Consider the following 27,736-nt stretch of genomic DNA (forward strand, 5'->3'; position numbering starts at 1 on the left):
TGGACGGTATATTTTGGTATCTTTCGGAGGGTCAAACTGTATACTCTATCGGATTTTCTTGTTTTATTGCCACCACGTCTAGCTCACATATCTCGCAATTTGTATACTTTTCCTAGTGTTTTTCCAGTATATTTTAAGACACGTTATGGACTCACCCTCCTGTCCAATGCACCAATGTAGAAACCTTGTAGAAATGCCACTTAGAGCCAACTCCCAGGCCACATCGAATATTTATTCGTGATCAGAATCGAATTCCTGATCGTTTGCCATCAAAATCTCAAAATCTCTTGTCCGGAATGTCGGACAAAAAGGCATGTCAAAAAATGGACAACGGACGTTTCGGGCTAATATGAAAAGAAAAAGGACAACAATTTTTGAAACGTACACATTTCCCCTTCAGATGTCGCCTTTATTAATTACATTAAAATGTAGTTAATATGTAGCTAATGTGTAGTTAGCGTGCAGTTACCATGTAATTAAATTAATTTAGTGGAAATTGTTTTTGACCGGTTTTGTTTAAACCTTATTTTATAAACAATCCAATAATGATGAGAACTTAAAGTTAACCAGTCTTGTAGAAAATTTATGTAATAATCGGATAAATTTATGATCTTACCTAGCTAGTTATGTTCCACGGAATATCCAAAACGAAGAATGTGATGCAACAAATAATTCGTCAGTATATATACGGTATACAAATAATTCGTCAGTATATATACGGTATATTTTGAAATATGTGACGTAGTTTAGGTATATTTCTGAGAGTCAGACCGTATACATATGTTAACGATAAGTCCGCGGTCACACTGATTGCAATTAAAATAACTAACTAAAATAACAATTAAATTAACTTAAATACAGTTAGTGGCTTTCTTTTGATAACAACAAAATGTCAAACGCACAGCGCTCGTTTGTGCAAAAAGTATCAAAGTAAGTGGGCATTCGCAAGGTTAAGCCAACAAACAAAGAAACGCCCAATAATTGCATCTACCCCAATTTTTTCATACACCAGACAGCCTGCTGCAGATGTTCGAAAAAATGTTTGTAATTACCACATCCAATCAAAGTCAGCAGACACCTCTCTGTGCTCATCCGCAGTAAGTTTTGTTTCATAGTCTCTATACGGCGATGCTTATTTACTTTCTGATAATGTTGCATTTTTCGCAAAAAGCTTTCTCCCACAGATCCGATTGACTATGAGGAGTTCCTCGTACAACATATGAACATCGTCAACCGCGATCCATTGAAGCTTATCTTGGACTTCCCCCAGGGCGATGTAACTGTTAAAACCATTCCACGCAAAATCCGAACGATTGATCACATTACACCAAATGAAGAAATGTACGTAGTCCGTGTAATTTGTAACTGTAGTTTGTAGTACTTAAAAATCTTTTTACAGAACTGATTTGCCGCAGCACGTGCAGGAGTGTGTGAACTGCTATACCCGTCCATGGAAGGTGGTAGAATATGCTCAAAGGCACTACTCAAGCTCGTTTTACATACGTGAACACATTGATCGGGGCACAATTAGTCCCTCCGCATACCAACAAGAGTTCGAGATAGACAAAGACTTTGCATCTTTTGATGAAACATTCACGTACAAAAGCGAAAGTTGCACACCCAGCTCCAGGCAATCGATAGCTAGCCTGGCTTCAGTTAGCTCATGCACGGACACTTTGACACCTCGCGGTTCGTGGGCAAGTTTTGATTTGCGCCGTTCTGTTAATGATCCTCTAATACCAAACTTGCTTAATAATGTACCGCCCGAACAAATTGATCAAACCAATGAAGTGCGACGCCAGCAAGATCGACAGGTTGCTCTTTTTTCCCTGTACCCGGAATCTGAAGCAGAGGAGGAGCGTATCGAACGCAGACTGCTTGCTGAGATTCCTATGGAACATATGGGTCATCGCATACAGGTGAAGTGTCTGCAGCTTCGACTCGAACTCGAGGTAGAACCAATATTTGCTTCTATGGCTTTATATGATGCCAAGGAACGTCAAAAACTATCAGAGAACTTTTACTTTGACATGAACTCAGACGGTCTCAAGCGAATGTTGTCCAGCCACGTCCAATGCGCCGACATAAGCACCCAAAGTCACTCGGCAATATTTGAAATTTCTTACCCGAGCAATGATTTGTTTTTGGTTATTCGTCTGGAGAAAGTGCTACAGGGGGATATTAACAATTCCGTTGAACCTTACTTAAAGGAAGACAAAGACAAGTACCGTGAAAAGGTAAAATCAAATGCTGCAGACTATTGTGAGCGCTTGGGAAAATATCGAATGCCATTTGCTTGGACTGGCATTTATTTAACAAACGTCTTCAATGGTGATAGCTTTGAGCACAAGGATGTTGGTGGAGGAGAGCGTGATTCGGCTGGCAGCGGTAACGTTTGTGGCGGCTTAGGCACGGCTCCAAGCTCCAACAGCTTAGATCGCAAGTCTTCCACGAGTAGCTTTGATCAACTAAGACGCAAAGCAAATGATATGAGTGGAACGCTTACTCGGCGTGGTTCTCTAGAGCGAAAGGAGAAACGGCGTTCATGGTCACCAGATGATTTCGCGAATGTTGTTGAGAACTTTCGGCCTATTACGATATCGGTTCCCAGCTTCTTTAAGCAAGAGGCAGATAAAATGAAGGATGAAGATTTATATAAAATATTACCGGAGCTAAAGCGGCCGAGCTCAGTTATGAAAAAATACAAATGCATTCCAGGCTCAATTAAACTGGAAATATCTCCATGTGTTGAGGAAGTCAAAAACTCGCTAACACCAGAGTTGGCTAAAATTAACCCACAAAGTGGTGAAAATGTTCGACCAATCAAAGAAATTCTAGAATTCCCGCAATCAGCTATATACAATCCACACTATAGCTATCGGAACTTACTTTTCGTGTCGCCAAAGGAGCTCAATTTCTCTTCACGCGCCGGCTCAGCACGTAACATTGCCGTTCGTGTTCAACTAATGGCTGGAGAGACCTCTAAAGATGCAGTTAATGCTATTTTTGGCAAATCATCTTGCCCCAAATTTTCTTCTGAAGCAATTACGGCTGTAAATTATCATAATAAATGTCCGTCATTCTATGATGAGATTAAGATAGCCTTACCTGCGTCCATAAAACAGCATCACCATCTACTATTCACCATATACCACGTGTCCTGCCAAAAAAAACCACAGGATTTGCAGCCTTCTGTAGAAACCCCCATCGGATTCACTTGGCTGCCCCTATTAGAGGATGGCAAACTGAAAGTTGGTGAATTTAATCTTCCTGTTATGGTGGAGACTCCGCCAGAAAATTATTCTTTTATACCTCCAAATGTACACCTGCCTGGAATTAAGTGGCTTGACAATCATCGCGCCGTGTTCGCCATTAACGTAGAGGCAGTGACTGCAATACATACTTTGGATTCGTTCCTCGATCGTTTTTTCTTGTTGTGTGAATATGTGGACACCCGTAATATACCTTCACATATCGGCGAGGGGAATATGGAGGCTGAGTTGAAAAAGTGTTTGTTGGATATCGAGCATGCAAACCGTGAGCCATTAGTAAGACACTTACCCCTAGTGTTGGACAAGCTTATTGAATTGTTAGTTACGACCCACAAAATTGGTGGACAGACTATGTCCCTGGGATCTACAGTCTTCGAAGTTCTTTGCTTAGTATCTTCACTTTTGTCAATATTAAGCGACGATTTAATAGTTGATCAATATGGACGGCAAAGTTTGTTTTCAACTTATGTGCAATTTCAATGTAAAATACCCCACCCACTCCTCAGCAAGCAGCGGTTTACCTGCAGACGAAGCAACACCGAAGACTTGCAATTAAGCAATTCATACAGTTTGTATGAAAATGTTTCAACCAGTGGTCGGAGTTTGGATCGCAAGGGTTAGTACAACTTTTGTGAAATACTTTACGATTTAACGCATTTACTTTCCTTCGCAGATCCTGCTATTAATATGCTACACTCTATTGTTGGTCGTGATGTTCAAGAACGGCTGCTGCACGAAGAACTGGCCCTTCACTGGGTCGTTGCCAGTGGGAAAGCAGCAGACCTAGCCATGGCGAATTCATGGTTTTTGTTCGAGCTTATTGTCAAGTCTATGATAGAGCATTTGCACAATTCAAACACTTTAAACGCGCCACGTAAAAATCGATTTCCACATCAATATAATGACGATCTGTCAACACTAGTTCATTTAGTTACCACAAAAGTTGTGGGATATCATAGTAATGAACCCAAGTTGGCACAATCCTTGAATGCTAGTCTAAGCTTTTTCATATTTGATGTATTAAGCATCATGGACCGAGGATTTGTTTTTGGACTGATAAAAACGTATACTAAAGTGCTAATTTCCAAGAACGCGTCTATTCCAGACTTAATGAATTATAAAATAGACTTTCTGAGAATTGTATGCAGCCATGAGCACTTTGTAGCACTGAATTTGCCATTCGGGACTTCATATACAATGATTTCAGCACCCTGCAGCCCAACCCCAAGTACGACGTCGAGCAACAGTCAAACATCATGTGTAAGTGCACATTAGAACAAGTACACTGCAGTTCTCAATCATTTTCGTTTTTTAGGGTTCGCTTGAGCGTGCAGTGCAAGCCGATCTTAGTCAGGAGTTCCTTCAACAACACTTTCTTGTCGGACTGGTTTTAAGCGATTTGGCTTCAGTAATGAAGGTACCCAATCCCCAATTGCACGGAAAGGCGATACGCTGCATTCGTAACCTGATGACTTCACATGATTTAGATACACGGTATAGCGAAACGGAAGCACGCGCCCGTGTGGCGTCTTTATACATACCGCTTCTATTCATAGTGATGGACAGCATTCCCCAATTGCATCAGCATGGCATTGATCATGACCGCTTACAGCAGATCGGGCAGCTTGAAGATTATCAAGGACCGCAGCAAACTATTGCAGCAGCGACTATAAGTCCAGAAGTGGCGTACGCAATATCTGGAAGTCGCCCCTACTACATGAGTGAACAAGTAAAAAACATGTCCCCATTAAGCTCTGAAAACACGCGCCACTTGTTAGTATGCTTTCTTTGGGTACTTAAGAATTTGGAGCGTAACATATTATACCGCTGGTTGCTAGGTTTAACTCCTCATAGGGTGCACCAAATGCTACAAGTGGTAAATGTCTGCCTAAAAACTTTTGAGTATACGGGACAAAAATACATTCCCACCCTAAAGCGGACCAATACACAAAGTTTCAGAAAGAACGCATCTACTGACGTAAAGGAAAAATTGGAAGAATGTATAAGAGGTACGAACTCCGCCCGCTATGATCTAATTAATCGTCGAAAAGATCGCAATTCGACCGAGAAATTCCGGTGGCGAAAGGATCAGATGCCCTACCGTTCGCCCTACACCGATAGTGTTAGCAAAAATGAGCACGATCTGGAGCTGAGCCACTTTATCGAAGGGTCATTGGCAACTGAAATTACGCTTGTTCTACTCGACACTCTAGAAATATTAGTGCACGTAGCTGCCAACATTCACCATAACTTACTCGGTACTCTGCTTAAAGTGCTGCTTCACGCACTCTCCCGTAATCAGTCAACGCTGGCGCTGCAAAATTTGTTTGCCTCTCAGCGTGCGCTAATTTTTAAATTCCCCAACCTATTGTTTGACGAGGAAACCGACATCTGTGCGGATTTGTGTTTGATATTACTAAAGCATTGTGGATCGCTTTTACCAGGAATACGCTCACAGGCAGCAGCCTCGTTATATTTACTAATGAGACAAAACTTTGAAATTGGAAATGTAGGTTTTATTATTTTAAATACTTTTTACAACTTGTATATGATTCGAATTTTGTCATTTTAGAACTTTGCTCGCGTCAAGATGCAAGTAACAATGTCGTTAAGCTCATTAGTTGGTACCAGCACTGTATTTAGCGAGCAATCACTTCGTCGAGCCCTGAAAACGGTCTTAGTTTATGCCGAGTCAGACTCCGATCTACAGGATACATCATTTCCTGAGCAGGTGCAAGACTTGCTTTTCAATCTGCATATGATTCTATCGGATACAGTGAAAATGAAGGAATATCAGGAAGACCCAGAAATGTTGCTGGATCTCATGAATCGTATAGCCAAAGGATACCAAAACAATCCAGACCTACGGTTGACCTGGTTAGAAAACATGGCCAAAAAGCACCGTGAACGTGCTAATCATACAGAGGCAGCCATGTGCTACGTTCACGCAGCTGCCTTAGTCTCCGAATATCTCAGCATGTTGGAGTCTCAGACCCATTTACCTGTAGGAGCAGTCAGCTTTCAACGCATTTCCCCAAATACGCTCATGGAGTCGGCCGTATCAGATGATGTGCTTAGCCCTGGCGAGGATGGTATTTGCCTGGGAAACCATTTTACTGAGACTGGCCTAAAGGCGCTGCTCGAAGAGGCTTCCAACTCATTTCAAGTCGCTGGAATGTATGAAGCAATGAACGAAGTATATAAGATTTTAATACCCATCTGCGAAGCCAACAGAGACTTTCTTAAGCTAGGTAAAGTTCACGGAAAATTGCAGGAAGCATTTAATCGAATCTCCCAGCTACAGGTAAGCAGCACGTTGATACACCAATGCAAGAAATTATTTTTAAAACCAATTTTCTATATTTACACAGGGAAAGCGAGTGTTTGGTACATATTTTCGTGTGGGTTTCTATGGAAGCAAATTTGGAGATTTAGATCAACAAGAATTTATTTACAAGGAGCCGACATTGACAAAGTTACCAGAGATATTCAGCCGACTACAGGTATACAATATTCAATTATTTGAACACAAGGGTGTACACGGGATTTCTCGAAGGGGGAATTTTTTCCGTTAATTTCTCTTAAACTGGCAACAATTCTATATTATGATTCTATCGGATACAGTGCATGCTTTTTCAAATAGTATATATTTTTGGTCTCAATCTCTTCAATTTAAATGTACTGCAATATGACGATTACATTCCAAATTGAGGTTAAGACTTGCACAGTGAAAATATAGGCTTTTCGGAAATTTTCCAACCTCAAGTTTTACGACGGCTGCTATTTAAGCAGGTCATGGGATATGTAATGGGATCTTTTTTGCAGCCATACCAAAAAATTAACACTTGTTAAAGTGTTTGAACACAGTTAAATATATGCTCTTATCATTTTTAGAACTTTTATACGGAACGATTTGGCCCAGACTCTGTACATATCATAAAGGACTCGAATACAGTTGATGTGAACTCATTAGATGCCGAAAAGGCATATATTCAAATCACATACGTAGAACCTTATTTTGAAACATATGAAATGCGTCATCGCGAAACCTACTTTGAGAGGAACTTTAACATTAGTACGTGTTTATTTGTATTTATAGCATTTATATTATATTAACACCTATTGATCAAATTTAGAACGTTTTATATATGCCACACCATTTACAAAAAGTGGTAAGGCCCATGGAGAGTTGCATGAACAATGCAAGAGAAAGACAATTTTAACAACAGCCAATCACTTTCCCTATGTAAAAACAAGAATAATGGTAATTAGTCGGCAGCAAATAGTCTTGGATCCAATTGAAGTAGCAATTGAGGTAAGTAAACTGATGGTATGCGATCTGAGCAGCTATTAATCTCAACTTCGTATCTGTTTTTTGATTAGGATATTCAAAAGAAAACAGTTGAATTGGCGGCTGCTACAAATCAGGAGCCTGCTGATCCTAAAATATTGCAAATGGTCTTGCAAGGATGTATTGGAACGACCGTTAACCAAGGACCTATGGAAATGGCTAGCGTTTTTCTCTTAAATTTATCAGATGGCACAACCGTACCAACGAAACAGCAAAACAAATTACGACTGTGTTTTCGCGAGTTTTCAAAGCGATGTGCTGATGCTTTGAAAAAGAATCGTAACCTAATACTTTCAGATCAAAAGGATTACCAACGTGAATTGGAACGTAACAACGATCGTTTTATAGAACGCTTAACACCTTTAATAACTCTTACCGCAATCCAAAATCTAGGCGTTGTTAAGTAAGTTTTTTTGTGTTCCTATAATTTTTAAATGAATTCTTCAGTATATATTTTATTTCATCTTAGGGCAAACGCATACTACAACAAAAGCACTCCATTGAAATGGTAATTGTTGCTATTCAATGGCGTCAAGTATTCTGATAAAATCTCCTCTTATTCTGCATTTTCATGTCTAGCGTTTCGGACTATTTTAAGTAAGTTTGTAATAATAATTTATTTAATTTGTCTAGGAAGCAAATATACGGAAAATATACTATTTACCAACTATTTATAAACTAGTTCATTTGCTTGAAATGATGTTAAAACTGCCAAAAACTATAATGACCATGCAAAGTTTACACTGTAACCTTTTAATTGTATCCCATGATCCTCAACAATATACATTTTGAATAGACAGACACGAAAGGCTAAATTACAATTTTTCACGTCATTTAATAATAAGCCCAAATATTTATTTTTGTACAAACGTACAATATACACATGTTCACGAATAATTTATAACAGAACATTTAAGTAAAATATAATAACCCCTATTTGAGGGGACCTCTTTTATGTATAATTATTCTTGATGTGTTTTAATTATATGAAGTATCTACACATATGTATGTCATATTTTAAAGAACACTCAAAGAACACTCAGTGTAGCTTAAATTTTTTGGGATTCCTTCAATATGTCTTTGTTGAGCTACTTAGCGAGATGACGCGTCAGAACGGCTGCATAAGCTGCTGCCGTGCGGGAGCATATACATATATAAACAGTTGTGGAAAAAATAATAAAAGCCGCATACTTTTTTCGAATGTTTCATTTCATTTTTTTTAAGTCTCATAATTCAAACCATACAAATCCGCGGGACCAGATGGCATCATCCCTGCCCAACTGATTCACGCTGGACAAAAAGCCACTAATTGGCTCAAAAGGATATACGAGGGAATCTTCTCCCATGGATATATCCCGGAAACCTGGCTTCACACCAAAGTAGTCTTCATCCCCAAGGCAGGCAAGCCCTCGCACACTGCCCCCAAAGATTTCAGACCCATAAGTCTATCGTCCTTCCTTCTGAAGACGATGGAACGGCTTTTGGGGATGCATCTCACGGTAAATATTCCGCCTAGTCTATTCTCAGACTCCCAGCATGCCTATCGGTAAGGAAGATCCACCGAAACGGCCCTACACACGATCACATCGATCATAGAAGCGTCCCTCAACTGTAAGGAGTACACCCTGGTAGCCTTCCTCGACATAGAAGGCGCCTTTAATAACATCCTTCCGACCGCCATCACGGGTGCACTGACGGACCTGGGGGTTGACTCCCGGACGGTGAGCCTGATCGATCAGATGCTACAATGCAGGACGGTTGAGGCATCACTGGGGACGTCACCGTCCACCAGATTTGTCAGTAGAGGCACCCCGCAGGGCGGAGTCCTCTCGCCCCTCCTATGGAACGTGGCAGTGAACGAACTGCTGCGGGAGATAGAGGGGGTGGTGGCGTATGCGGACGATGTTGCTATAGCATTCTCGGGCAACAACGCCAAGTATCTTGGTCTAATCCTCGATAGAAAGCTCGATTGGAAATTGAGCATAGAGGATAGAGTAAAGAAGGCCACAGTAGCCCTCTATACTTGCAGGAAAGCCATCGGACTAAGATGGGGAATGACCCCCTATATAGTTCGGTGGCTTTACACCACCATCATACGACCGATCATGCTCTATGGAGCGGTAGTATGGTGGCCAGCCTTAGACAAAAGGACATGCCTCAATAAACTCAGCAGAGTTCAACGCATGGCAGAGCTATGCATAACTGGCGGGCTACGCACTACTCCAGGGGAAGCCCTGGATACTGTGCTGGACCTCCTCCCCATAGATCTCATGGGAAAGAAAGTGGCAACACTTTCCGCACTCAGAATGAGAGAAGCCAGACTGTGGAAAGCGTCCGCGGTTGGGCACTCGGGAATCCTGACGAGACACCCGCAATTACCAGAGAGGACAGATTATTGTGTCCCTAGTGATCACCTCTCGACGCCTTTCCAGGTATCAATCCCACTTAGGGAGGACTGGGAGATGGGCGAACCAGGACCCGCAAATGCGGTTCACTTCTACACTGATGGCTCAAAGTTAGACGGCCGCGTGGGAGGCGGAGTCTACTGCAGCGAATGGCCTAAAATGAAGTGGGCATAACTATGGGTTTTTCTTTTTTTGTTTCACCTATGTCCTTCGCTAAAACCTTTTTTTGTTTGACCATTTTCGCTAAAACCTTTGTTTAGGCAAAATCCAATAATAGCATATGTTTAAAGTAAGCCAGTCAACTAGAAAATAGGACCATTAATTGGATAAAGTTATGTGGGCTTGGCTATATATTCTATCTAGCTAATAATATTCGACGGAATATCAAAATCGAGGAATATGGTTTCCAATCCTTGACGAAGAACGATAACCCATTGTAGGCCAAGAGGGTATTTTAATATTCCACCGAAAATAATAATAATTTTATAATCTTAGCGCAGTTCAGGTGAAAGATATCGTGTTTTTTTTTTAAGTTCAGAGGAAAGATGAATTGAATCTACCAGAAGAATTTATTTTATTTTCCGCCATTTACCTAAAGTAGTTGAACTATTTAAATAGAGGGGGCTTAAGTGGGCTAAGTTCGGTTTTTCATCATAAGGTATATTTTGAAATATGTGACGTAGCTTCGGTATATTTCTGAGGGCCCGGGGTTATAACGAAAGAAGCACAAAAACATGTTGTTTATTAATCATTATTCAACCATAATGGCATTTCTGGCGTTGGCGGTGGCATCCACATCAGGCGATAAGGCTACACCTCCGCCCTGTAAGGCCTGTACTTTGCTGGCAACATCTTTCAAAGCTGGCCTGGAACGCACCAAGCGGGGGCATGGTGGTGGAGATACGGCTTGGGAGGAGGAAAAACTACGTTCCTATAAAAACAGTGAAGTCCGCCTCGTGGAGATCCAAGAGAGACTGTGCTCAGAGGCAGAAGTGGTCAACAAAGACCATTGCCACAACCTCGCCAACGAACACGAAGCGGCAATTGAAGACTGGTTCACCCACAAGCAAGCCGAGAGTCCGGACCTTCAGTCCTGGCTGTGTATTGAACAGTTGAGCGTGTGCTGCCCGCCGAACACCTATGGGCCAAACTGTTTGCCTTGTAGCGAATGCAGCGGGAACGGTATGAACGAAAACATTATATATATAATTGTTCCGATTATCATACTGTATTTACACATTTACAATGTAGGCAAGTGCAAAGGAGCCGGAACGCGAAAGGGAAACGGAAAGTGTTTATGTGACGCTGGCTACGCGGGATCTAATTGCAAAGAGTGTGCCCTTCAGTACTATGAATCATTCCGCGATGAAAAGAAGCTCTTGTGCACACAGTGCAGTGCTGCGTGTGGCGATGGCGGTTGCACTGGGGCTGGTCCGAAGAGCTGTCGCAAGTGCAAGGATGGCTGGCACATGGATTCGGAAACCGGATGCGTCGATATCAATGAATGCCTGGATCAGCAGCGTCCAACCGCTTGCCGTCCGCAGCAGTTCTGTGTGAACAACGAAGGATCATTTTCTTGTCTCGAGTGTGATCGGTCATGTAATGGTTGTGATGGCGATGGTCCAGACATGTGCAAGCAGTGTGCGGATGGCTTTGTACTCAAAGATGGCAAATGTCAAGGTAAGTAAATGGCTTGGGACGCAGTTCGCAATTTTTGGAAAAAAACCATCTAAAAAATAATTTTACCCTACATTTCTCGCGCACCTGCTCTCCAAAGACCAATCCGCAGAGGAACGCGACTCGTATGTGAACTTCACGCGGTTACTCACTTACTTCGGCATGTGCGTGGCCACTTGTGTTATCTTTCAAAGCTCCACACATATTGGCTGGGGCTGCTTTGTTGGTGCGGCTGTTGCCGTATATATTGCTGCTTCTGAGTACTGGCTAAATTCGCCACAAGCAGGCCATAAGCCCGAGATCGACACAAAGCAGTTGGAGGAACTGATTATGAAGTCATTATAAGCAGAACTTAGCCATCATAGTGTCCAAGTGGGACATAGTGTTTATTCTGTGAATAATTCGCGCCCAAGTCATTGTAAAGATCAGCAGTATTCCTGATTAAACAGAATATGCTTAAATATCCTTAACGATTTTCTATATTGTTTTGTTTGCAGTCATCAGCGACTCGGAAACTGCGCTCAATGAGGAGCCAGCGCACAAAGAACTGTAGATGGCACTGTAACGCACAGACATGCACACATTTTGTAGACAATTTTAGTTTTAATAGGTCATAATAGTATCAATTAGCAATGAATTAATATGACTTTTGCCAAAGAGATTTGAGAAATGTTTTCTGGTTTTTCCACTCAAAACTTCAAACACTTGTCACCAAGCTCAAGTTCATTCCTTGTTATTCGTATCACATTTACATCTTTAATTATTTGGTTTTCAAACATTTACAAAATCACAAATACAACTATAATATACTTTGAAGTTTCAATAATTAGTTTTGACTTAATGGACCTCAAAATGGCTGTTTTGAAATGTCCCCCCGAGAGAAATGTTGGATTGCAATGGAATACTGCTTGAAGCTGATAAATAAAGAAACAACCCAAAAAAACAAACTATTAGGATTTATATCCACCAAAAACAACATAAAGAAAGCAAATATTAAACAAGTTAACGTACGCCACCACCACATTTTCGCGTTCATAAAAAAGAAAACGGGCTACATTTGATCTATATCAACAAAAAAATAAATACATACGATCCTTCACATTGGCCACAAAGTATTAACACAGCCACAGAGTTCCATCTATCATCTAATTCTACGGCCGTGTGAGATGGCTCTGACTGGTGCTAGCCGCTAATCCAATCTCCTCATCCGACTCATCCGAATCTAAGGGACTCACACGAATCGCCTGGTACCATTTATTGGTCAAGTCCGCCATCTGAGACTTGCACTCATGCAGCTCCTGGCTGTTGAATCGACGGGTGAAAAACGGAATGAAGTACTTGCGATCGAGGCGCCCAAAGCGATTGCGAGCCTGGGTAAAGGAGACATCCTCCTCTTCGGTAAGTTCGGACAAGTGCTCTGAATCAATCGCCTGACCCCACTCCCGTGTCTTCGAGAGGGAAATAGACTTTGAGCGTTTGCGGCTGTTGCTGCTGCGACGCGCTCCCACTGCCTCCTCCGATGAGTTGCGAACAGTTCCACGTGGTCTTCGTTTTTTTCCAGGCTTAAGATACTTTAGCAGCGGCATGGTAGAACCACCCAAAACCAAGGTTGTGAAAAGCACGATTATCAACCTGCGGATCGAAAATTAAAGAACTCTGTCATTTTGTTACAAACTGTCTACGCTTACGTGGTTGTAATAATAACGTGGCGTTTCTCTTGGCTGTCAAGATTTAAGTGCAAAGATAACGCATAGGAAATAGCTCCACGTAAGCCAGAAAACCACATAATAAACTGCATCTTGTTGTTGATTTTGTGCTCGCGGAATTTGTTAACCAAAAATGCGAGAGGAAAAATGTTGCAGGCGCGTCCAATAAGACACAATACGATCGCCCATATAACAAAAGACAGCTCAACTTGGTGCTTAAATGAAAAGATCGCTAGTCCCAGATAGGCGAACACACAAGTTTCTGCTATAAAAGCCAATGTCCTCATTGTTTGCTGCATGGTGATTTGAGTTACCTGTAATTGGCGTAAGATGGTGTTTAGAATGTGTTGCAAGGGAAACAAATAAATATTAGTAACTTACCGTAGACAAGTTGAAATGTGTGTAGTGAGACATCACGATTCCACAAAACAGTATGGCCATAATGCCTGTGAGGAAGTAAAATTAATAAGTTATATACAATAACTCTCAGTAGCTTTTAGCGATCACTCTAATTGTCTTTACATAAATTATTTACCACTTAAGTGAATTCCCTCGGCTAAAACGTAGGGAGCGTAGGTGAACATAAGCATCATGGCAAACTCAAGGGACGGATGCTTTCGCAAGTCAATGTGCTTAAGTAAGAGTGCCGATATCAATGCGAAGATGACTCCGATGCCGGCCGAAGCAAAGAACATGGCACAGAACGTCTTTAGGGCACTAAAGATTGCCTCTCCCGTGCTAGCCTCTGCATTTGCGTTGACAGATTGTGTGATGGAAGCGGTTAGGACAATCGATATCGCGTCGTTTAGAATGCTCTCGCCAAACACCAACATGTTAAGTATTGGATCAACATCCAGTGCATGAAAAATGGCCACAGTGGCGACAGGGTCAACTGCTGAGATGAGCGATCCAAAAGCAAAAGACTCTGAAAAGCTAAGCCTGCGAGAGAGTGAATGAAGTTAGCAACAGTTGAGCAACCGAAGAGAAAAGAAGGAAATTTACTTACCGGAATGCCACCTCTGCAAGACCAAGCAAATATATTCCGGCTCCGATGACTAAAGCAGATATGGTTGTGCCAAAAATTGCGAAGACTAGAATCGAGCCAATGTTTTGAAAGAAGTTTCCTTTGTGCAAATTATAGCCGGACTCAAAAATAATGGGCGGCAAGAGGACAAGGAAGAAACCCATTGGAGAAAACACCTCTTCGCGCTTCCAGCTGCCATTTTGGCCAGACATAACGTTCAACGAAAGTCCAATAAAGGCGCCAAGGAACACCACCACGATACTCTCCGGCAGATATTGGAAGCCAGTCTGAAGCATTGAGTGGATCAGTAGAATACCTAGCATAATTACACAAATGACAAAGAATAAAGACAGCGAGGAGTTGTGTTCTTGTTCAACAGCATGAGAATCAATGAGCGGAGGTTCCGTGACTAGAGTAGAGGTGTTTCCCTTCCTTGTGGTGCTCCCATTGATGGGAGAAACAGTCGAGACTGGGACGTTCACCAATGGATTGCTGGGTGAGGAATTTACATGACTGGCGTTACTACTTTCTGCTGTACTAGAATGTTTAAGTATTGTATTTGGTGATTCCTGCTCGTTGATGTCCACCGCTACTGTTTGCAGTACGAGACAAATTACAGCTGCATTCCAAAACAGTGACCAGCGGCTAAGATTCATTTTAAGCGATGCAGTGATATGCGGATCGCACGCATTTAACTAATATTAAACAATTTCAACAATTTGTTTTCCTTTCATTACACCGAAAACACGTCAGTAACAGCTGTTTATTACATATAATTTATCGCAGCGTTGCCATATTATCGCAGTAGCTACCAGATACGGGCAGGCACCGTAAAATATTTGAGCGGAAATTGTGCCTGTAATAGAGTTTAATTGATTCAAAACGAACTATACACAAACAAGATTATTAATCATCTGTTCGCAAGGCGTCGTTTCGACTTCTGTCAAGTCACGTTGGCGATGGGGGTCGCAAGGGCCGGCACTGATAACTTTTGTGCAGAGATCTAGCTCGAAATTGACAATTTCAATGTTAGAAGACGTTGCGGTGCGACTACCGTGTAACTAGGTCCGATTTTCTGTTTCTTTCAGGCTTAACAATAGAGTTCCCACTCGCATATTTTAACTATATACTGGAATATACAAACATACACATGTGAATGTTGTTTTTGAGCCCCACGCGATCAGACCTAGGGGGGTCAAAATCATTTGAAAGATAATGCAGCTTGTTTTTTTCGGCTATTTTCAGTCGGTTTTTAGAATCTTTACTATATTATGCAGAAAGCTGATAACCGGCGCCTTGATCTTGGAAGACCTCGTGTGTCGTTATCATGAGGTGACCATTTTGCAAAGAAATCAATTACAGATGGCTTGAAAACCCTAAATTGAATATATTTCATTGATTAGTGTCGGGTGGTCTGTCATTGACCGACGAATCATATCGGGTAGAGCTGAAAGCCATAATTGCATCCAAATTATACTCATAGTCATCAATAATGGGATCATATTGCGATTTAGAAAATATTCCTTCACCAGAATGCGGCAGAGTATTAACTACATATTCAAATGGTTGCGCGAATAAGCTGTTTTTCGAATAGTACCGCATAGATTTGGTTTTGATAAGCTCCTTTTTCATGCCGACTCATCTTTCCGCGCTGGGGCTGCAAAAAGTTTATAAATTAGCATTTGCTTTCACAAATCGACCGCAGTCGAACTCTGTTCGAGCAGTAGACAAGTCGTGAGTGTGAAATTGTCGAGCCCGCGCCCAATATTCTAATTAAAGTAAGTACAAAGGACCCAGATCCGAGAAGTATATTTTCCAACGAGGTGGCAGCACTCATAAACAGCTGTTTTTATCAGTGGGTAGGTAAGAAAAAACGTGGAGATGTAACTCCAGAACGCTAGGAAAGTTTTGCGGCCCCAACAACCAACAAAGAGCGCCACCGTAAACCCCAAAAATATATTCTCCCGCTCACTCTCCCGCTTCTATATTCGCTCCCGCTCACGAAAAATTCTGGCGAACGAGGTATAAATTTTGAAACTCACAAAAAGTGTGCGCTCTTTTTCTACAGAACCGTCGCAAAGATTGGACGTGTGTTGGCTGCGCTGCTTATTACGTTGCTGTCGCTGAAACATTAGAGACTCAGTGTGTATAATTTATTGAATTAATAGCAATAGAAACGGAACTAGTGTATACACTAGTATACAAAACACAACGCCTGTCGAATAGTTATTGACCTTTTATAACGTGCGTGTCGGTGCGTGCTAGATTCTGTCGTTGCTTGCTGTGCTATTGTGAGCTGCAGAAACACCAGGGCTCGCCGCATGAAAGGAAAAATAAAAATACGCTTTGTGATTATATAAAAATATACACTACGAAAAGCGTGCAAAACCGGAAAATGTCTAAAGCTAAAAAACAGCAGAGCAGCGGCGCCAGACTACTCGTACATGTGCATAGTTCTGTTGTGAGAGTGTGGAAAATCAATTTGCTCATGAATATTCTCCCTATTAACTAATGCCAACTGTTTGCTTCGTTTTTTTACACAGCTTAATCCACAACTGAACGAAAAGAATTAAACGAATTCCACCCAAAATGCCGCAAAAGACAAACGGACACAGCGCCAATGGTTGTAATGGCAGCAATGGAAATTCCTATGACATGGAAGATGGACAAACATTCCTATTTACTTCCGAATCTGTTGGCGAGGGTCATCCAGGTAAGTCCCGTGCTCCCGTCCCTTAAACCACATAAATCGTGTAGCTCAGCCTTCTGCAATTGCATCCCAGGTATCTTCTATTGCATCATAGCGCGGCCATGCATCTGCATGTATGAATACATACATATGTACATGCACATCCATACATCTCGCACTTGGCGTCTGCGTCAGTTTGCTGTGTTTCTGTGTTCTTCTCTTAACCTAACATAACTGTTTCTCCAGGAACTGGGGTCTGGCCCTATCTCCCGCTATTCGGTCAGCTTGTTGACTGTCTGCTGAAACCTTTTTGTATTGCAATGTTAATGCGGGTTGTTTAAGATCTAAGAAAATGGCGGCTGAGCGCTGGTGCGCTCACCTTTGCTCAAGCGACTATCCCTCGTCGAACCTTATTGTTACTACAATTTGTGCTTCTGTTGTAGCTGCTGCGGAATGAGATTTTGATTTTGTGTCGAAAAACGTGCTTGTTTACTCAGCAGCGGCCGTCTAAAAGCAGCATTTTCTTAGGGTGATCAGGTAAGGGGACTATACATATGTGCCGGTTTTTCGAGCCATATCGAGCGGTGTCGCGAGATATGCATACAAATATGTATGTAGATACTTTTAGTAGATTTGCATTTAAGATGCAATTGCTGCATAGAAATATACCAGCTGGCACACCATGAACCCCGACAGAACAAAGTATCTGCCCTCAAACAGCTGGACACTCTCTAGCCCCCGCACAGCTGCGAGGCCCAACCTTCTGTTTGTGGGGTTGACGCAATTTATAGACTTGTTCTCTTCGCTCCGCTCTCACACATTCGTGAATTTTGCATCATGCGCACCATGTGCTTTTGGGACTACATGTATGGAATATTCTCTGCCACCGTTGCCGAACGCTAAATATACTCATACATATGTATGTATGTATGTATATAGTATACTGTTGTGTACTTCTACATATAAGTTCCTGTTATGCAGCAGACGATCAAAACAATGGCCAAAATAAAACAAATCCACGTTGGCGGCTTATGTGGCAGCGAGTTACTCAGCTTTTCAAGCTTATCTTGCTGATGAAATGGCCAACCACGTGTTTCCATCGAGCTGCCAATGTGTTTCGCCGCATGTCCGACGCCGCCTTGCTATTTGTTTATATCAGTAGGTCCATGTGAATGTAATGAGCTGTATGTACATAAATGCGGGTATGTATAGGTATATACAGATATGTACGTACTAATATTATTTGCTGATAAGAGAGAGCGACCTTTTATACTACGCATTGATTGCTTTTACCATTTTATAACGCTAATTAAGTTGGCTGTATAAGACAGCCCTAGACAGACCTGCTGTTTGATAAGCGGGGAGAGTGACCCAAAAGAGAGGCCTTGGAAAGTCGCCATTAATTTCACCTGTCGCGCTATGATGAATGAGTGACTCTTAAGTTTGCCGGAAATGATGAACAATGTCTTATTAGGTTTTGGCAAAGCATTTGGGGCTATCAGATGTTCAGTCACTATGTGAATTAAGTCGCAGGTTATTTCTTGGAGTTTATTTATGTAAATCCATTTGTTCAGCGTGTTTCCAAGTACTATTGTGCTAAGAGCGATCACTTTCCCAGATGTAATCGAGACGATGCGCCACTAAAATAATTCAACAGTTTTTGACTTTTGCCAGCTCATAAGGCAAAGAAGTGGAAACCTGTTGAACCCCCCAATGCTTACTCAAAATATAGGTTCAATAACGCTATTTCCAATGAAACCTGCCGAAAAGCTCCCATTTCGCAGGCGTTTTGCTTGCGACTCTAAACGCTGGCATCGCGACTGGTGTCAGTTGTGGCGGCGTTATATGAATCCCAGGATCTCATGTGGGTATGCTTCTTTTTTTTTTTGCTTTAATCTTTTGTTTGTACGGCGGCATCGCAGCTTGTGCTCTAAGTTATACACATTGGCATATAAAGTGGTATTGAATTTCGCTGTCAATCGCAGACTAAAAATTAAAATAAACTGCATGGCTCAGCAATTTTTTCTGTCGCGCCTGGTCGGCGACAAATGTCGGGGGAAAGCACATAACTGGCAACTATTTGGCACACTCGCTCTACCCGCATCCTCTCCCTCCCATTGTCCATTGCAGTTCTGTTTTCCTATACAAATTTCATATAATTTTCTTATTCTCTACTCTTTTTTGCAGACAAAATGTGCGATCAAATCAGCGATGCTATCTTGGATGCACATCTCAAGCAGGATCCTAACGCGAAAGTAGCATGTGGTAAATTAAAAACAAAGTCATCAAGCAACAACTCTGTCGGCCAAAAAGCTTGAATCCCGAAAATGGAATCTAATAAATAAGCCTCTGTGGGACTCTTAAAGTCAGCTCTGAAGACTGATAGTGGCAAGATTAAAGCGAGATAAGCCAATTTTGTTGTTGTCTGGTAGTGTCTTGCCATCAGTAAACAAATTCGTCTATAAAGTAAACATCGGCACAACAATCGACGCGTGTGTAATGCTAACCGCCCAATGCTGTACCCTTGACAAATAAACAAATTTGTTCAATCCATAATGGGCATTGGGAAGCTTTGGACTCCCTGGAGTTGCTTGACTTGCTGCCGACGCCGTGCTTTGAAAACAAAATTAATCTTTCTTTAATTTTAGAAACTGTTGCAAAAACAGGTATGATTCTGCTCTGCGGCGAGATCACATCGAAGGCCGTTGTCGATTACCAGAAGGTTGTACGTGAGACAGTCCAGCATATCGGCTACGATGACTCCTCCAAGGGTAAGTTTGATAGGTCTACCGTAGAATATAGAGAGACATATTTTTGGGTGGGATTTCAGGCATTTACCGTTACACACATGCAAAGCCAGTATTAAACTTAAACCAAAATCAAATCAAAATTAAAAAGGTTTCGATTGGAAGACCCTAAATCTGCTTGTCGCCATTGAACAACAGTCCCCAGACATTGCCAACGGTGTCCACATCAACCGCGAAGAAGACGACGTCGGCGCTGGTGACCAGGTACAGCAAAGATAATCCGTTCTCCTACTACCGCCTAGCACTAAGTGATGCGGAAAAGTGTGTGCGTTTGTTCGTTACGTTTACATTTTGTTCAATGTTGCTCTTATATCGTATATTTTTCCCACTCACTTTGCTCGCTCGCAGGCCAACCAGTGTTTCATTTCACTGAAAAGAGATCAACTAGCCATATAATTTTCATATATTTCATTTAATTATGATATCACAAGGTTACAACCCCATTTCAAGGAACACAGCTGATTTCAGTTTAAAAATGATATTGGGTCAACGATCGCATTACAGTGCCATAAATGTACCCATATAAATATTTTGAATTAATGTCTACAAATTTAGGACAAAGAATGTTACATGTTGCATTGACAATTGGAAAGCCTCGAGAAAAAAAAACCATTTTGTGGGCTTAAATAATTGCATACAATCACTTTAGTTACACTTCGGATATTCTAACGACATAAATCCTCATTCTACCAAACCCAGTCATAGGCATACATACTCGATGTAGAGCTTTTACGAAAGCGTTCCTCAAGAACCCATATACCAACAGGAAATAAATATTGCATGCGACTTATTACACTAGGAAACAAAATTAAATTTTTTTTTATGCAAAACCGACTTTTTGTGATAGATTTGGGGCTTTTGAAGCTGAATTTATCAGCTTTTCAGAATTTCAAAGTTCAATACAAACAGCTGTAAGATGGTTAAGTTATGTGAAAAAAAGAAGAACACCCTATGAAGAAAAGTGTAAAAGAATGTACCTTTGTAAAATGGCTATAAGTGCATTGCTTTGAATGACGTTTTTTTTCAACACGTGTTTTCTTGATTTATTTTATATTTTTATTTGGGTAGCTGTTAATAAGTACAAAACAAAAAGGCATAAAGAAATTCAATATCAATTTTTTAATAACAAAAAAAAAATTAATTGTACATTTTTCACATAGAAAATGGGTATAACAGCAAAAAATATTTTGTATGAAAAAAATTTCCAAGGAACAAGTTTATGGGAATATGTACTCTTTTAATAATTAATGGAGTTAAACTTATGCTCCTGAAGCTTTTGCAGCCTACTGGGCATTGAGTTCGCAAAGTTTTTTAGTGTTGTTATTTCTATCCTGTTCCATTTTGCAACTATCGCTTGTTTTAATTGCTTCAATGTATCGTTCTGCCTTGTACAGGCATAGACTTTTGCTGCAAGGATTCCCCACAGATCCTCAATTGGATTTAAGTCCGGACTCATTGAAGCCCACTTAATCAACGGTTTATTGTGGGTCTCAAAATAGTCCATTGAGGCCCGGGAAACATGAATTGGCGCATTATCCTGCTGAAATGTCTATTGATCACCATGGAAATGCTCAGCAAATGAAAAAGGTTCACTATCTATCAATTCTATCTATGCTAGAGCATTCATCCGGCCGGATATTAAACATATTGGAGACCTCCCTTTAGCACTAAAGGCAGCCCATATCATTAGCGATCCATCACCATGGTTTGGCTTGTAGCAAGTTGCTCGTGGATGACGCGGGTCTCTCCAATATTTATGATGGACATCTGAACCGTGTAAACTCATTTTTTTTTCATCACTTAAAATGAAATTTTCTAATTTGGGGTCCTAGAACTTGTGTTTTTCAAAAATGACATGCGCGCATCATTATGACGTTTAGTTTAGAGGAGTTTGCCCACTTTCTTTTGATATGCCAGGTTAAAATTTTCGTTCAAAATTTGGCTCACACGTTGCCTGGGGATTGTTAACCCGAGTTCTGCCTTGATTTTGTTGCAGCTCATTAGGTCTTCAGTTGCAAACTGAATTCTATTATGGTTGATACTGGGCCAAGTCGACGATTTATGCGGTAACCGTCTGGATCTATGAAAATGTTTGAAATAGTATTTTGATGTCGATACATTAGCGAAGCTATTCGACCAGTTTTTATGCCGGCTAATTTCATTCTCTTGATCCTTCCCTGTTCTTCCTCAGAAAATGATTTACCATGTGGCATTTTTAACTAAAATGCAATTTTTTTTTTAAATTTGTATTGCTTTGAAGCAATAATGAGTGCTTACGTACAGAATCAATGAGCTTGTCACTTTTACTGAAAAGATGCTAACACTGCGACTCTCAAAACATGAATAGACATGATTGCACATATATCTATTTTCTACGTAGAGCGCGAGCTTGATCTCTTATCTAAGCTAATGGTACCACAAATGGAGTTCAAAGAAGACGAAAATTTGTCATAACTGAGCACAACAATAAGAGATAAGAACTGCATAGTCAAACCCAACAAGCATCTATTACTTTTTAAGAAAAATTGAAAATAAATTTTGCACATATAGCCATTTTACTAAGGTACAAGGTTTTGCAAATTACAAAGGACCAAATCATGAAAAAATCATACCTAATAAAAAAAAAAGTTAAAGGGCCAAAACTATCAGAAGAAGTCAGTTTGGTTCGAAGCGTAAATTTGCTGTTGCATAGTGTTATTAAGAAACTTCCCTGTAGCTGTCAAAATCACAGATGACTATAAGTATGGTTTCCTAGACACAGGTCAAACGACTAAAAATCAACTATTATTATGATACTTATTGCGGTGGATTGATTTGTTGAAGATTGAAGATCCAGCAACGGTTTCACACATCTTTAATTAATTATAAACATTTTACATACATATAAACTAGAATAATAGGGTGAATAAAATCATTTGCTATACATTATTTAAAGACATTTTCCCTGTGTGTGCGCAATATTGCTGCGCTATTTTCTTTTATTCTTTCTCTCTCGTTTCATGTGTACAAAAAACACGATACAAACCAATATCTTATCTTATACGATATTATCAATTTTGCAAACGAATTTCAAAACTCAAAGGTTTCGATTTTAAAACGTGCAACGTGCTTTTGGCATTGGACCAACAATCTCCCGAAATTGCTGCTGGCGTGCATGTCAATCGCCCTGAGGAAGAAATCGGTGCCGGAGATCAGGTGTGAATTAGAAACAGTAAACTGTAAAGTAATGGCATACTCGGCAGGCCGAGGATCGTATTCCCTTTCCAAAGAGTTGCGCCTTACGATGTTTGTCATGTTTGTCATTTGGTTGCGGGCTAGCATATCTGTTTGCTCGGTGGTATGGCTTGGGCGGTATCATAACTCTGTTGGAAGGGGCTTTACCGCCACTAATACAATTTTTTTAGTTGCACATATTTATTGTTTCCTATACATTTGCGTAACTAATTAAAAGAGCTTAGCAAGACTCAGTATTGCGATTAATTTTGAAATCTTTTGTAGTTTTTCTATTGCTATTACTGTACCACATTTTATGATGTTTCAAAGTCGCATCATCGCAATGTTGCCATGTTTGGGAATGCATTTCACCGCATCGCTTGTTATTTGAAGCCGAAAAATTCGATCATTGCAGGATCTGCAAATTATTTGAAATATATGATTTGGCCTTTTTATTCTGTCGTTCAGTTTAGTTTATTGTTTCAAATAACAAATGCGCAAAACCAAGGCACACACTATCGCATAATTTCCGCAAGTATACATATGTACATTTACACTATCTGACTATTACTTTTGCTACTTAGTTACAGCTACTCTACACCCCAATCCCAATATATAAAACTTGTTGCTTGAATCATCCCCTACTAATCCTAAACCTTAGTGTATTTTACATATTCTACTTACAATTGGGTACGGCTTTTTGATTTGTGTTGCTTTCGTTTGGCGTAATATCCTAAAGAGCAAAGCTTAACCGACCTTCAAACTATTTTCAGGGAATCATGTTTGGATATGCTACCGATGAGACCGATGAATGTATGCCTCTCACTGTAGTGCTGGCCCACAAGCTGAACGAAAAGATTGCTGAGCTGCGCCGCTCGGACGTGTTCTGGTGGGCTCGCCCTGACTCCAAGACTCAAGTAACCTGCGAGTATCTCTTCAATCAAGGCTCGGCAGTGCCCAAGCGCGTTCATACTATTGTCGTTTCCATGCAACACTCGGAGAAGATTTCGTTGGAAACTCTGCGTTCGGAGGTTATGGAGAAAGTTGTGAAAGTTGTCATTCCCGCCAAATACTTTGATGCCAACACCATTGTCCACATCAATCCGTGCGGACTCTTCGTCATTGGTGGTCCGATGGGTGACGCTGGTCTAACGGGCCGCAAAATCATTGTGGATACCTATGGAGGTTGGGGTGCACATGGCGGTGGTGCCTTCTCCGGCAAGGATTTTACCAAGGTTGACAGATCTGCGGCGTACGCAGCACGCTGGGTTGCCAAATCCTTGGTAAAGGCTGGACTCTGCAAGCGCTGCCTCGTTCAGGTCTCGTACGCCATTGGCTTGGCCGAGCCTCTGTCTATCACTGTGTTTGACTACGGTACTTCCCATAAATCACAAAAGGAACTGCTCGAGATTATCAAACGCAACTTTGACCTTAGGCCCGGCAAGATTGTGAAGTAATTGGAAACTGAGCTCTAGGCTAATTATGTACATACTATATTTATGTTTTTTTTTATGTTACAGGGACTTGAACCTGCGTCAGCCGATTTACCAGCGCACTAGCACATACGGTCACTTTGGACGCGACGGATTCTCGTGGGAGGAGGCAAAGCATTTGGAGATCAACTGACTAGACGCTGAAAAACCGTTGCCACCGTCACCGAGTGCTAAAAGGTTGAAGCCATCAACAGAAACACCAACAGCAACGTAATTTTTAGTTTTTGTTTTTAAAAGTTAAAAGTCAGAGAAGCAGTCTGCATCCGCCTGCAGCCCGTCTTGGGCTTTTGTTTTTTACTGTATCTGCGCTCTACGCTATTTAATTTAAAACAATTCGATGTGTGCAGTCCTCTCACACAGCATAAGTTGTAGTTGTCATACTATCCGCCTATATTTACTTAATAGACAGCTCCCCTACAATTGATGAGCTTAAGGTATACATATACATAGTGTAGATTTCTCGCTCAGATCTGTTATCACAAAAAAGGAGCCAGCCACCCCCACCCGACCCTCTTGTAACCGTCAAGGTAATTCAGTTGGCCTCTTTCAAATTGTATAAAATCTTGGATATGCTTTGACTAGAAATTACACACATTTATTATGTTTAAATTGTACACATATTTTTGTATCTTTTATTATTGCCACTATATGTTGTCGATTGTGCGTTGTATGCGTTTGCCCAAAAGTTTTTAATCAACATGCTTGTATGTATGTATATTATACACTGTCCTTGTATTTCTGTAACCAACTATAAGATAATGTATTTTCCTTTACAAAAATATATTAAAGATCCAAACGAATGACCCACATGCACATATGGGTATTTTAATTGTAACAATATAATAGGAATCACCGCGATAAATAAACAAATAAAATATAACGACAACCAATCGAAACTGATTGCATGGTAGTATTTTAAATATGCGCCAAAAGACTCTCCTTACAATAGTTTATATTTATGTATGTGTGTATGTACAATACGTGAAATTTTCACAAAAAAAATTATTGCAATAAACTTAATCGACGATTTATCTCTTGTTTACAGTTCCCGTGGACCGTTATTGGGAAAAGTTGGTAAGTTAATACATGTAATCTGAAATACAATACATGTACAGTTTTCTATGTTTTATATATATTCGGATGTATCCGGTCGCTTAACAGCTCGGCCGTACAATTGATCTATGCTTTATCCAACATAATGCAATATAATTTGTCACAGCATGACGAAACAGGTAACGTATGACATTTTCCCAAGAAAAAACTAGAATCTCGGAAAAAACTGGGTGTCAGGGTACCAGCACCAACCTTCTCTTGGTATATGAACACCGTTCTTACTGATTATATGAAGTAAATGAAAGGGTTTAGTTAAAAACTGAAGGACGTGGGCGAAAATGGGGTTGCACTACGATTTCTTCAGTCGCTGGCGTATCATGACGTACGTCGAGACTGTAAAGATCATATAAAATCCAATCAAGCAGAATCAACAAGAACTGAGATTTCTTAAACATGCAGAACATTTCGGTATCTTCGCAGGTTTTACCGCCTGATGGGGGAAGATGTGTAAAAGGTGTAAAGGTGGTTCAGGCTAGGGCAGGTATCAGGCAAAGTAATCTACTGAAAAAAAAAACTTACCACCAAGCTTAGTGTACTGGAAATCATTAGAAAAAAATTATCGGATGTTAGGGCCGTAAGAAAGGCTATCGTAAATGACATAATAAAGCGGAACCATTCCAGGGTTGGCTGGACGTTAAGTACGCAATTGATAAATAAATGACGGCCAGTAGTAACAATTATTTAGCAAACAAACCAACAGTAGTTGTACGCAACTCAGCAATAAAATCAATTAAACATTAAAAATCTCCTTCTAGTTGAATATCAAAGACTGGATCGCTTGAAAAAATATCAAAATGAAGACCTTACACGATGTTCCTTGCAGCCACTAGCCATACAGTACATACATAGATGTGCCAGTTCATAGAAAGCAACATAGTGCAACATCGAACACAGAATATTGCGTCCCATGGGCTTCAGGTCTGGCGTTCGGCTACCGCCTCGTCATCATGAGCCAAACGCAGAGAGAACATCTTTGCATGTGTTGTACACACAATATTTTTTGACAAAAATATGAGATTGAATGCTCTTTTAGTTTTCTTTGTTATTTCCGTATTATTTTCAGTTTTCTGTTGTGCCTCCAGCATGTTTTAATGTATGGGCAAACGCATTCTCAGGTACTTTGTGTGTATTATTGTATTGCTGGCCGCTAGAACCAAAATTTGAGATTGTTTGAGTCTTGATGAACTGACCTGACCGAAACAAAATAAATAAAGAATGCGCAGGGTGGGTGGGGGTGCCAGACACTTGGGCGTGGGAAATAAAAGAAAAGCTGTTATTTGCTTGCTTAATTTGAATAGTAAATATACGACGTATATATGTAAATTATACCACAATATTTAAAATATTACAAGATTAAAAAAGCCCATTTATATCTTTATTTTAGACAGGTTGATTATAAATTATATAAATATTATTTAAACGCCGTCGGTTCTCGACTTCTTTGCACATCACATATAAAAAAGTTATTTGAACTAAAATAATGATATATTTAAATATACTATCTATGAAAAATAATGTATATGCAGGGTGTGCCATCTTTTAGTACGGTATGGAAACATCGAATGACTATTTAAAAAACAACCGATGTCAATAAGAGAGCTAGTTTTATTTGGTTTGGTTCTTTAAAATATATTTAGACTATGTTTTGAAAACAATATCAATTAAGTGGCCGCCTCTTTTAGCAATTACAAATTGGGCTTTTTCTGCGTTTGCCATTGAGGCGTACCTTGGTCTGGCTAGCCTCCTGGGGATGCATGGATGTGTTGCGATTTCGGGTGATTCGATTTCCTCCCTGTCTTCTAGATCTGCCGTGACTCTGAGAATGAGAATGTGTAATGTGTAGAAACCGGCTGGATATTTTTTTTGTATGGCTCGTTTGTTGTAATTTTTTTTGGAAGTGTGTTTGTCGTGGGAACAATCTGGAAGACTAAATTCTTGAAGCAGATCAGTTTTTTCACACCTTGCATTAGCAGGGGGGGCAGAGAG

At 40.6% G+C, this 27,736-nt stretch overlaps 4 protein-coding genes and 1 long non-coding RNA gene across 12 annotated transcripts; 3 read left to right on the top strand and 2 right to left on the bottom strand.

Moving 5' to 3' along the window:
* The first annotated feature begins 774 nt into the window (after positions 1 to 774).
* On the top strand, positions 775 to 8,588 carry LOC108162617 (dedicator of cytokinesis protein 6). Of its 2 annotated transcripts, XM_017297436.2 has the most exons (13): positions 775 to 930; positions 1,013 to 1,097; positions 1,172 to 1,341; positions 1,400 to 3,888; positions 3,946 to 4,532; positions 4,588 to 5,781; positions 5,845 to 6,576; positions 6,644 to 6,775; positions 7,167 to 7,347; positions 7,409 to 7,587; positions 7,656 to 8,026; positions 8,093 to 8,131; positions 8,203 to 8,588. In XM_017297436.2, exons 1-13 carry the CDS (start codon positions 890 to 892, stop codon positions 8,222 to 8,224), a joined length of 6,222 nt encoding a protein of 2,073 aa, XP_017152925.1. In that variant the 5' UTR covers positions 775 to 889; the 3' UTR covers positions 8,225 to 8,588. The 2 variants fall into 2 exon arrangements, with proteins under 2 accessions (XP_017152925.1, XP_017152926.1); XM_017297437.2 differs by having other exon boundaries at positions 8,093 to 8,588.
* Positions 8,589 to 10,690: 2,102 nt separating this feature from the next.
* On the top strand, positions 10,691 to 12,521 carry LOC108162465 (cysteine-rich with EGF-like domain protein 2-A). Of its 3 annotated transcripts, XR_001775573.2 has the most exons (4): positions 10,692 to 11,210; positions 11,280 to 11,708; positions 11,806 to 12,123; positions 12,203 to 12,521. XR_001775573.2 is itself a non-coding variant. In XM_017297214.2 (3 exons), exons 1-3 carry the CDS (start codon positions 10,763 to 10,765, stop codon positions 12,256 to 12,258), a joined length of 933 nt encoding a protein of 310 aa, XP_017152703.1. In that variant the 5' UTR covers positions 10,691 to 10,762; the 3' UTR covers positions 12,259 to 12,521. The 3 variants fall into 3 exon arrangements, 2 of the variants coding, with proteins under 2 accessions (XP_017152703.1, XP_017152702.1); XM_017297214.2 differs by lacking the exon at positions 11,806 to 12,123 and having other exon boundaries at positions 10,691 to 11,210; XM_017297213.2 differs by having other exon boundaries at positions 11,806 to 12,510.
* Positions 12,432 to 15,220, bottom strand: LOC108162463 (sodium/hydrogen exchanger 8). Of its 2 annotated transcripts, XR_001775572.2 has the most exons (6): positions 14,418 to 15,220; positions 13,947 to 14,350; positions 13,793 to 13,857; positions 13,394 to 13,725; positions 12,796 to 13,337; positions 12,432 to 12,619 (listed from the first exon to the last, which is right to left on the bottom strand). XR_001775572.2 is itself a non-coding variant. In XM_017297208.2 (5 exons), exons 1-5 carry the CDS (start codon positions 15,089 to 15,091, stop codon positions 12,857 to 12,859), a joined length of 1,956 nt encoding a protein of 651 aa, XP_017152697.1. In that variant the 5' UTR covers positions 15,092 to 15,220; the 3' UTR covers positions 12,432 to 12,856. The 2 variants fall into 2 exon arrangements, 1 of the variants encoding a protein (XP_017152697.1); XM_017297208.2 differs by having other exon boundaries at positions 12,432 to 13,337.
* A 903-nt stretch (positions 15,221 to 16,123) lies between these two features.
* On the top strand, positions 16,124 to 25,450 carry LOC108162464 (S-adenosylmethionine synthase). Of its 4 annotated transcripts, none has more exons than XM_017297211.2 (7): positions 16,124 to 16,213; positions 16,979 to 17,148; positions 19,312 to 19,389; positions 19,773 to 19,895; positions 23,014 to 23,126; positions 23,918 to 24,597; positions 24,665 to 25,450. In XM_017297211.2, exons 2-7 carry the CDS (start codon positions 17,025 to 17,027, stop codon positions 24,768 to 24,770), a joined length of 1,224 nt encoding a protein of 407 aa, XP_017152700.1. In that variant the 5' UTR covers positions 16,124 to 16,213; positions 16,979 to 17,024; the 3' UTR covers positions 24,771 to 25,450. The 4 variants fall into 4 exon arrangements, with proteins under 4 accessions (XP_017152700.1, XP_017152699.1, XP_017152701.1 ...); XM_017297210.2 differs by lacking the exon at positions 16,124 to 16,213 and adding an exon at positions 16,320 to 16,457; XM_017297212.2 differs by lacking the exons at positions 16,124 to 16,213; positions 23,014 to 23,126 and adding exons at positions 16,473 to 16,577; positions 20,023 to 20,135.
* LOC108162466 lies at positions 24,940 to 26,602 on the bottom strand. The gene is made up of 2 exons (XR_001775575.2): positions 26,270 to 26,602; positions 24,940 to 26,083 (listed from the first exon to the last, which is right to left on the bottom strand). It is a non-coding gene; the product is annotated as an uncharacterized LOC108162466 (long non-coding RNA).
* Between the last annotated feature and the right edge of the window lie 1,134 nt (positions 26,603 to 27,736).

This window comes from Drosophila miranda, chromosome 4 (assembly GCF_003369915.1).
Source record: "Drosophila miranda strain MSH22 chromosome 4, D.miranda_PacBio2.1, whole genome shotgun sequence".
Classification (NCBI taxonomy): Eukaryota; Metazoa; Arthropoda; class Insecta; order Diptera; family Drosophilidae; genus Drosophila; species Drosophila miranda.

Coding starts and splice junctions, on each gene's coding strand:
- LOC108162463 (XM_017297208.2), bottom strand. CDS start 15,091: ATGAATCTTAGCCGCTGGTCACTGTTTTGGAATGCAGCTGTAATTTGT. Junction 13,726..13,792: donor CACATTTCAACTTGTCTACG/GTAAGTTACTAA, acceptor CGCCAATTACAG/GTAACTCAAATCACCATGCA. Junction 13,338..13,393: donor CACGTTATTATTACAACCAC/GTAAGCGTAGAC, acceptor TTCGATCCGCAG/GTTGATAATCGTGCTTTTCA.
- LOC108162617 (XM_017297436.2), top strand. CDS start 890: ATGTCAAACGCACAGCGCTCGTTTGTGCAAAAAGTATCAAA. Junction 931..1,012: donor TTTGTGCAAAAAGTATCAAA/GTAAGTGGGCAT, acceptor TTCATACACCAG/ACAGCCTGCTGCAGATGTTC. Junction 5,782..5,844: donor AAAACTTTGAAATTGGAAAT/GTAGGTTTTATT, acceptor TTGTCATTTTAG/AACTTTGCTCGCGTCAAGAT.
- LOC108162464 (XM_017297211.2), top strand. CDS start 17,025: ATGCCGCAAAAGACAAACGGACACAGCGCCAATGGTTGTAATGGCAGC. Junction 19,896..23,013: donor CTACGATGACTCCTCCAAGG/GTAAGTTTGATA, acceptor CAAAACTCAAAG/GTTTCGATTTTAAAACGTGC. Junction 23,127..23,917: donor AAATCGGTGCCGGAGATCAG/GTGTGAATTAGA, acceptor AACTATTTTCAG/GGAATCATGTTTGGATATGC.
- LOC108162465 (XM_017297213.2), top strand. CDS start 10,763: ATGTTGTTTATTAATCATTATTCAACCATAATGGCATTTCTGGCGTTG. Junction 11,211..11,279: donor TAGCGAATGCAGCGGGAACG/GTATGAACGAAA, acceptor TTTACAATGTAG/GCAAGTGCAAAGGAGCCGGA. Junction 11,709..11,805: donor CAAAGATGGCAAATGTCAAG/GTAAGTAAATGG, acceptor TGCTCTCCAAAG/ACCAATCCGCAGAGGAACGC.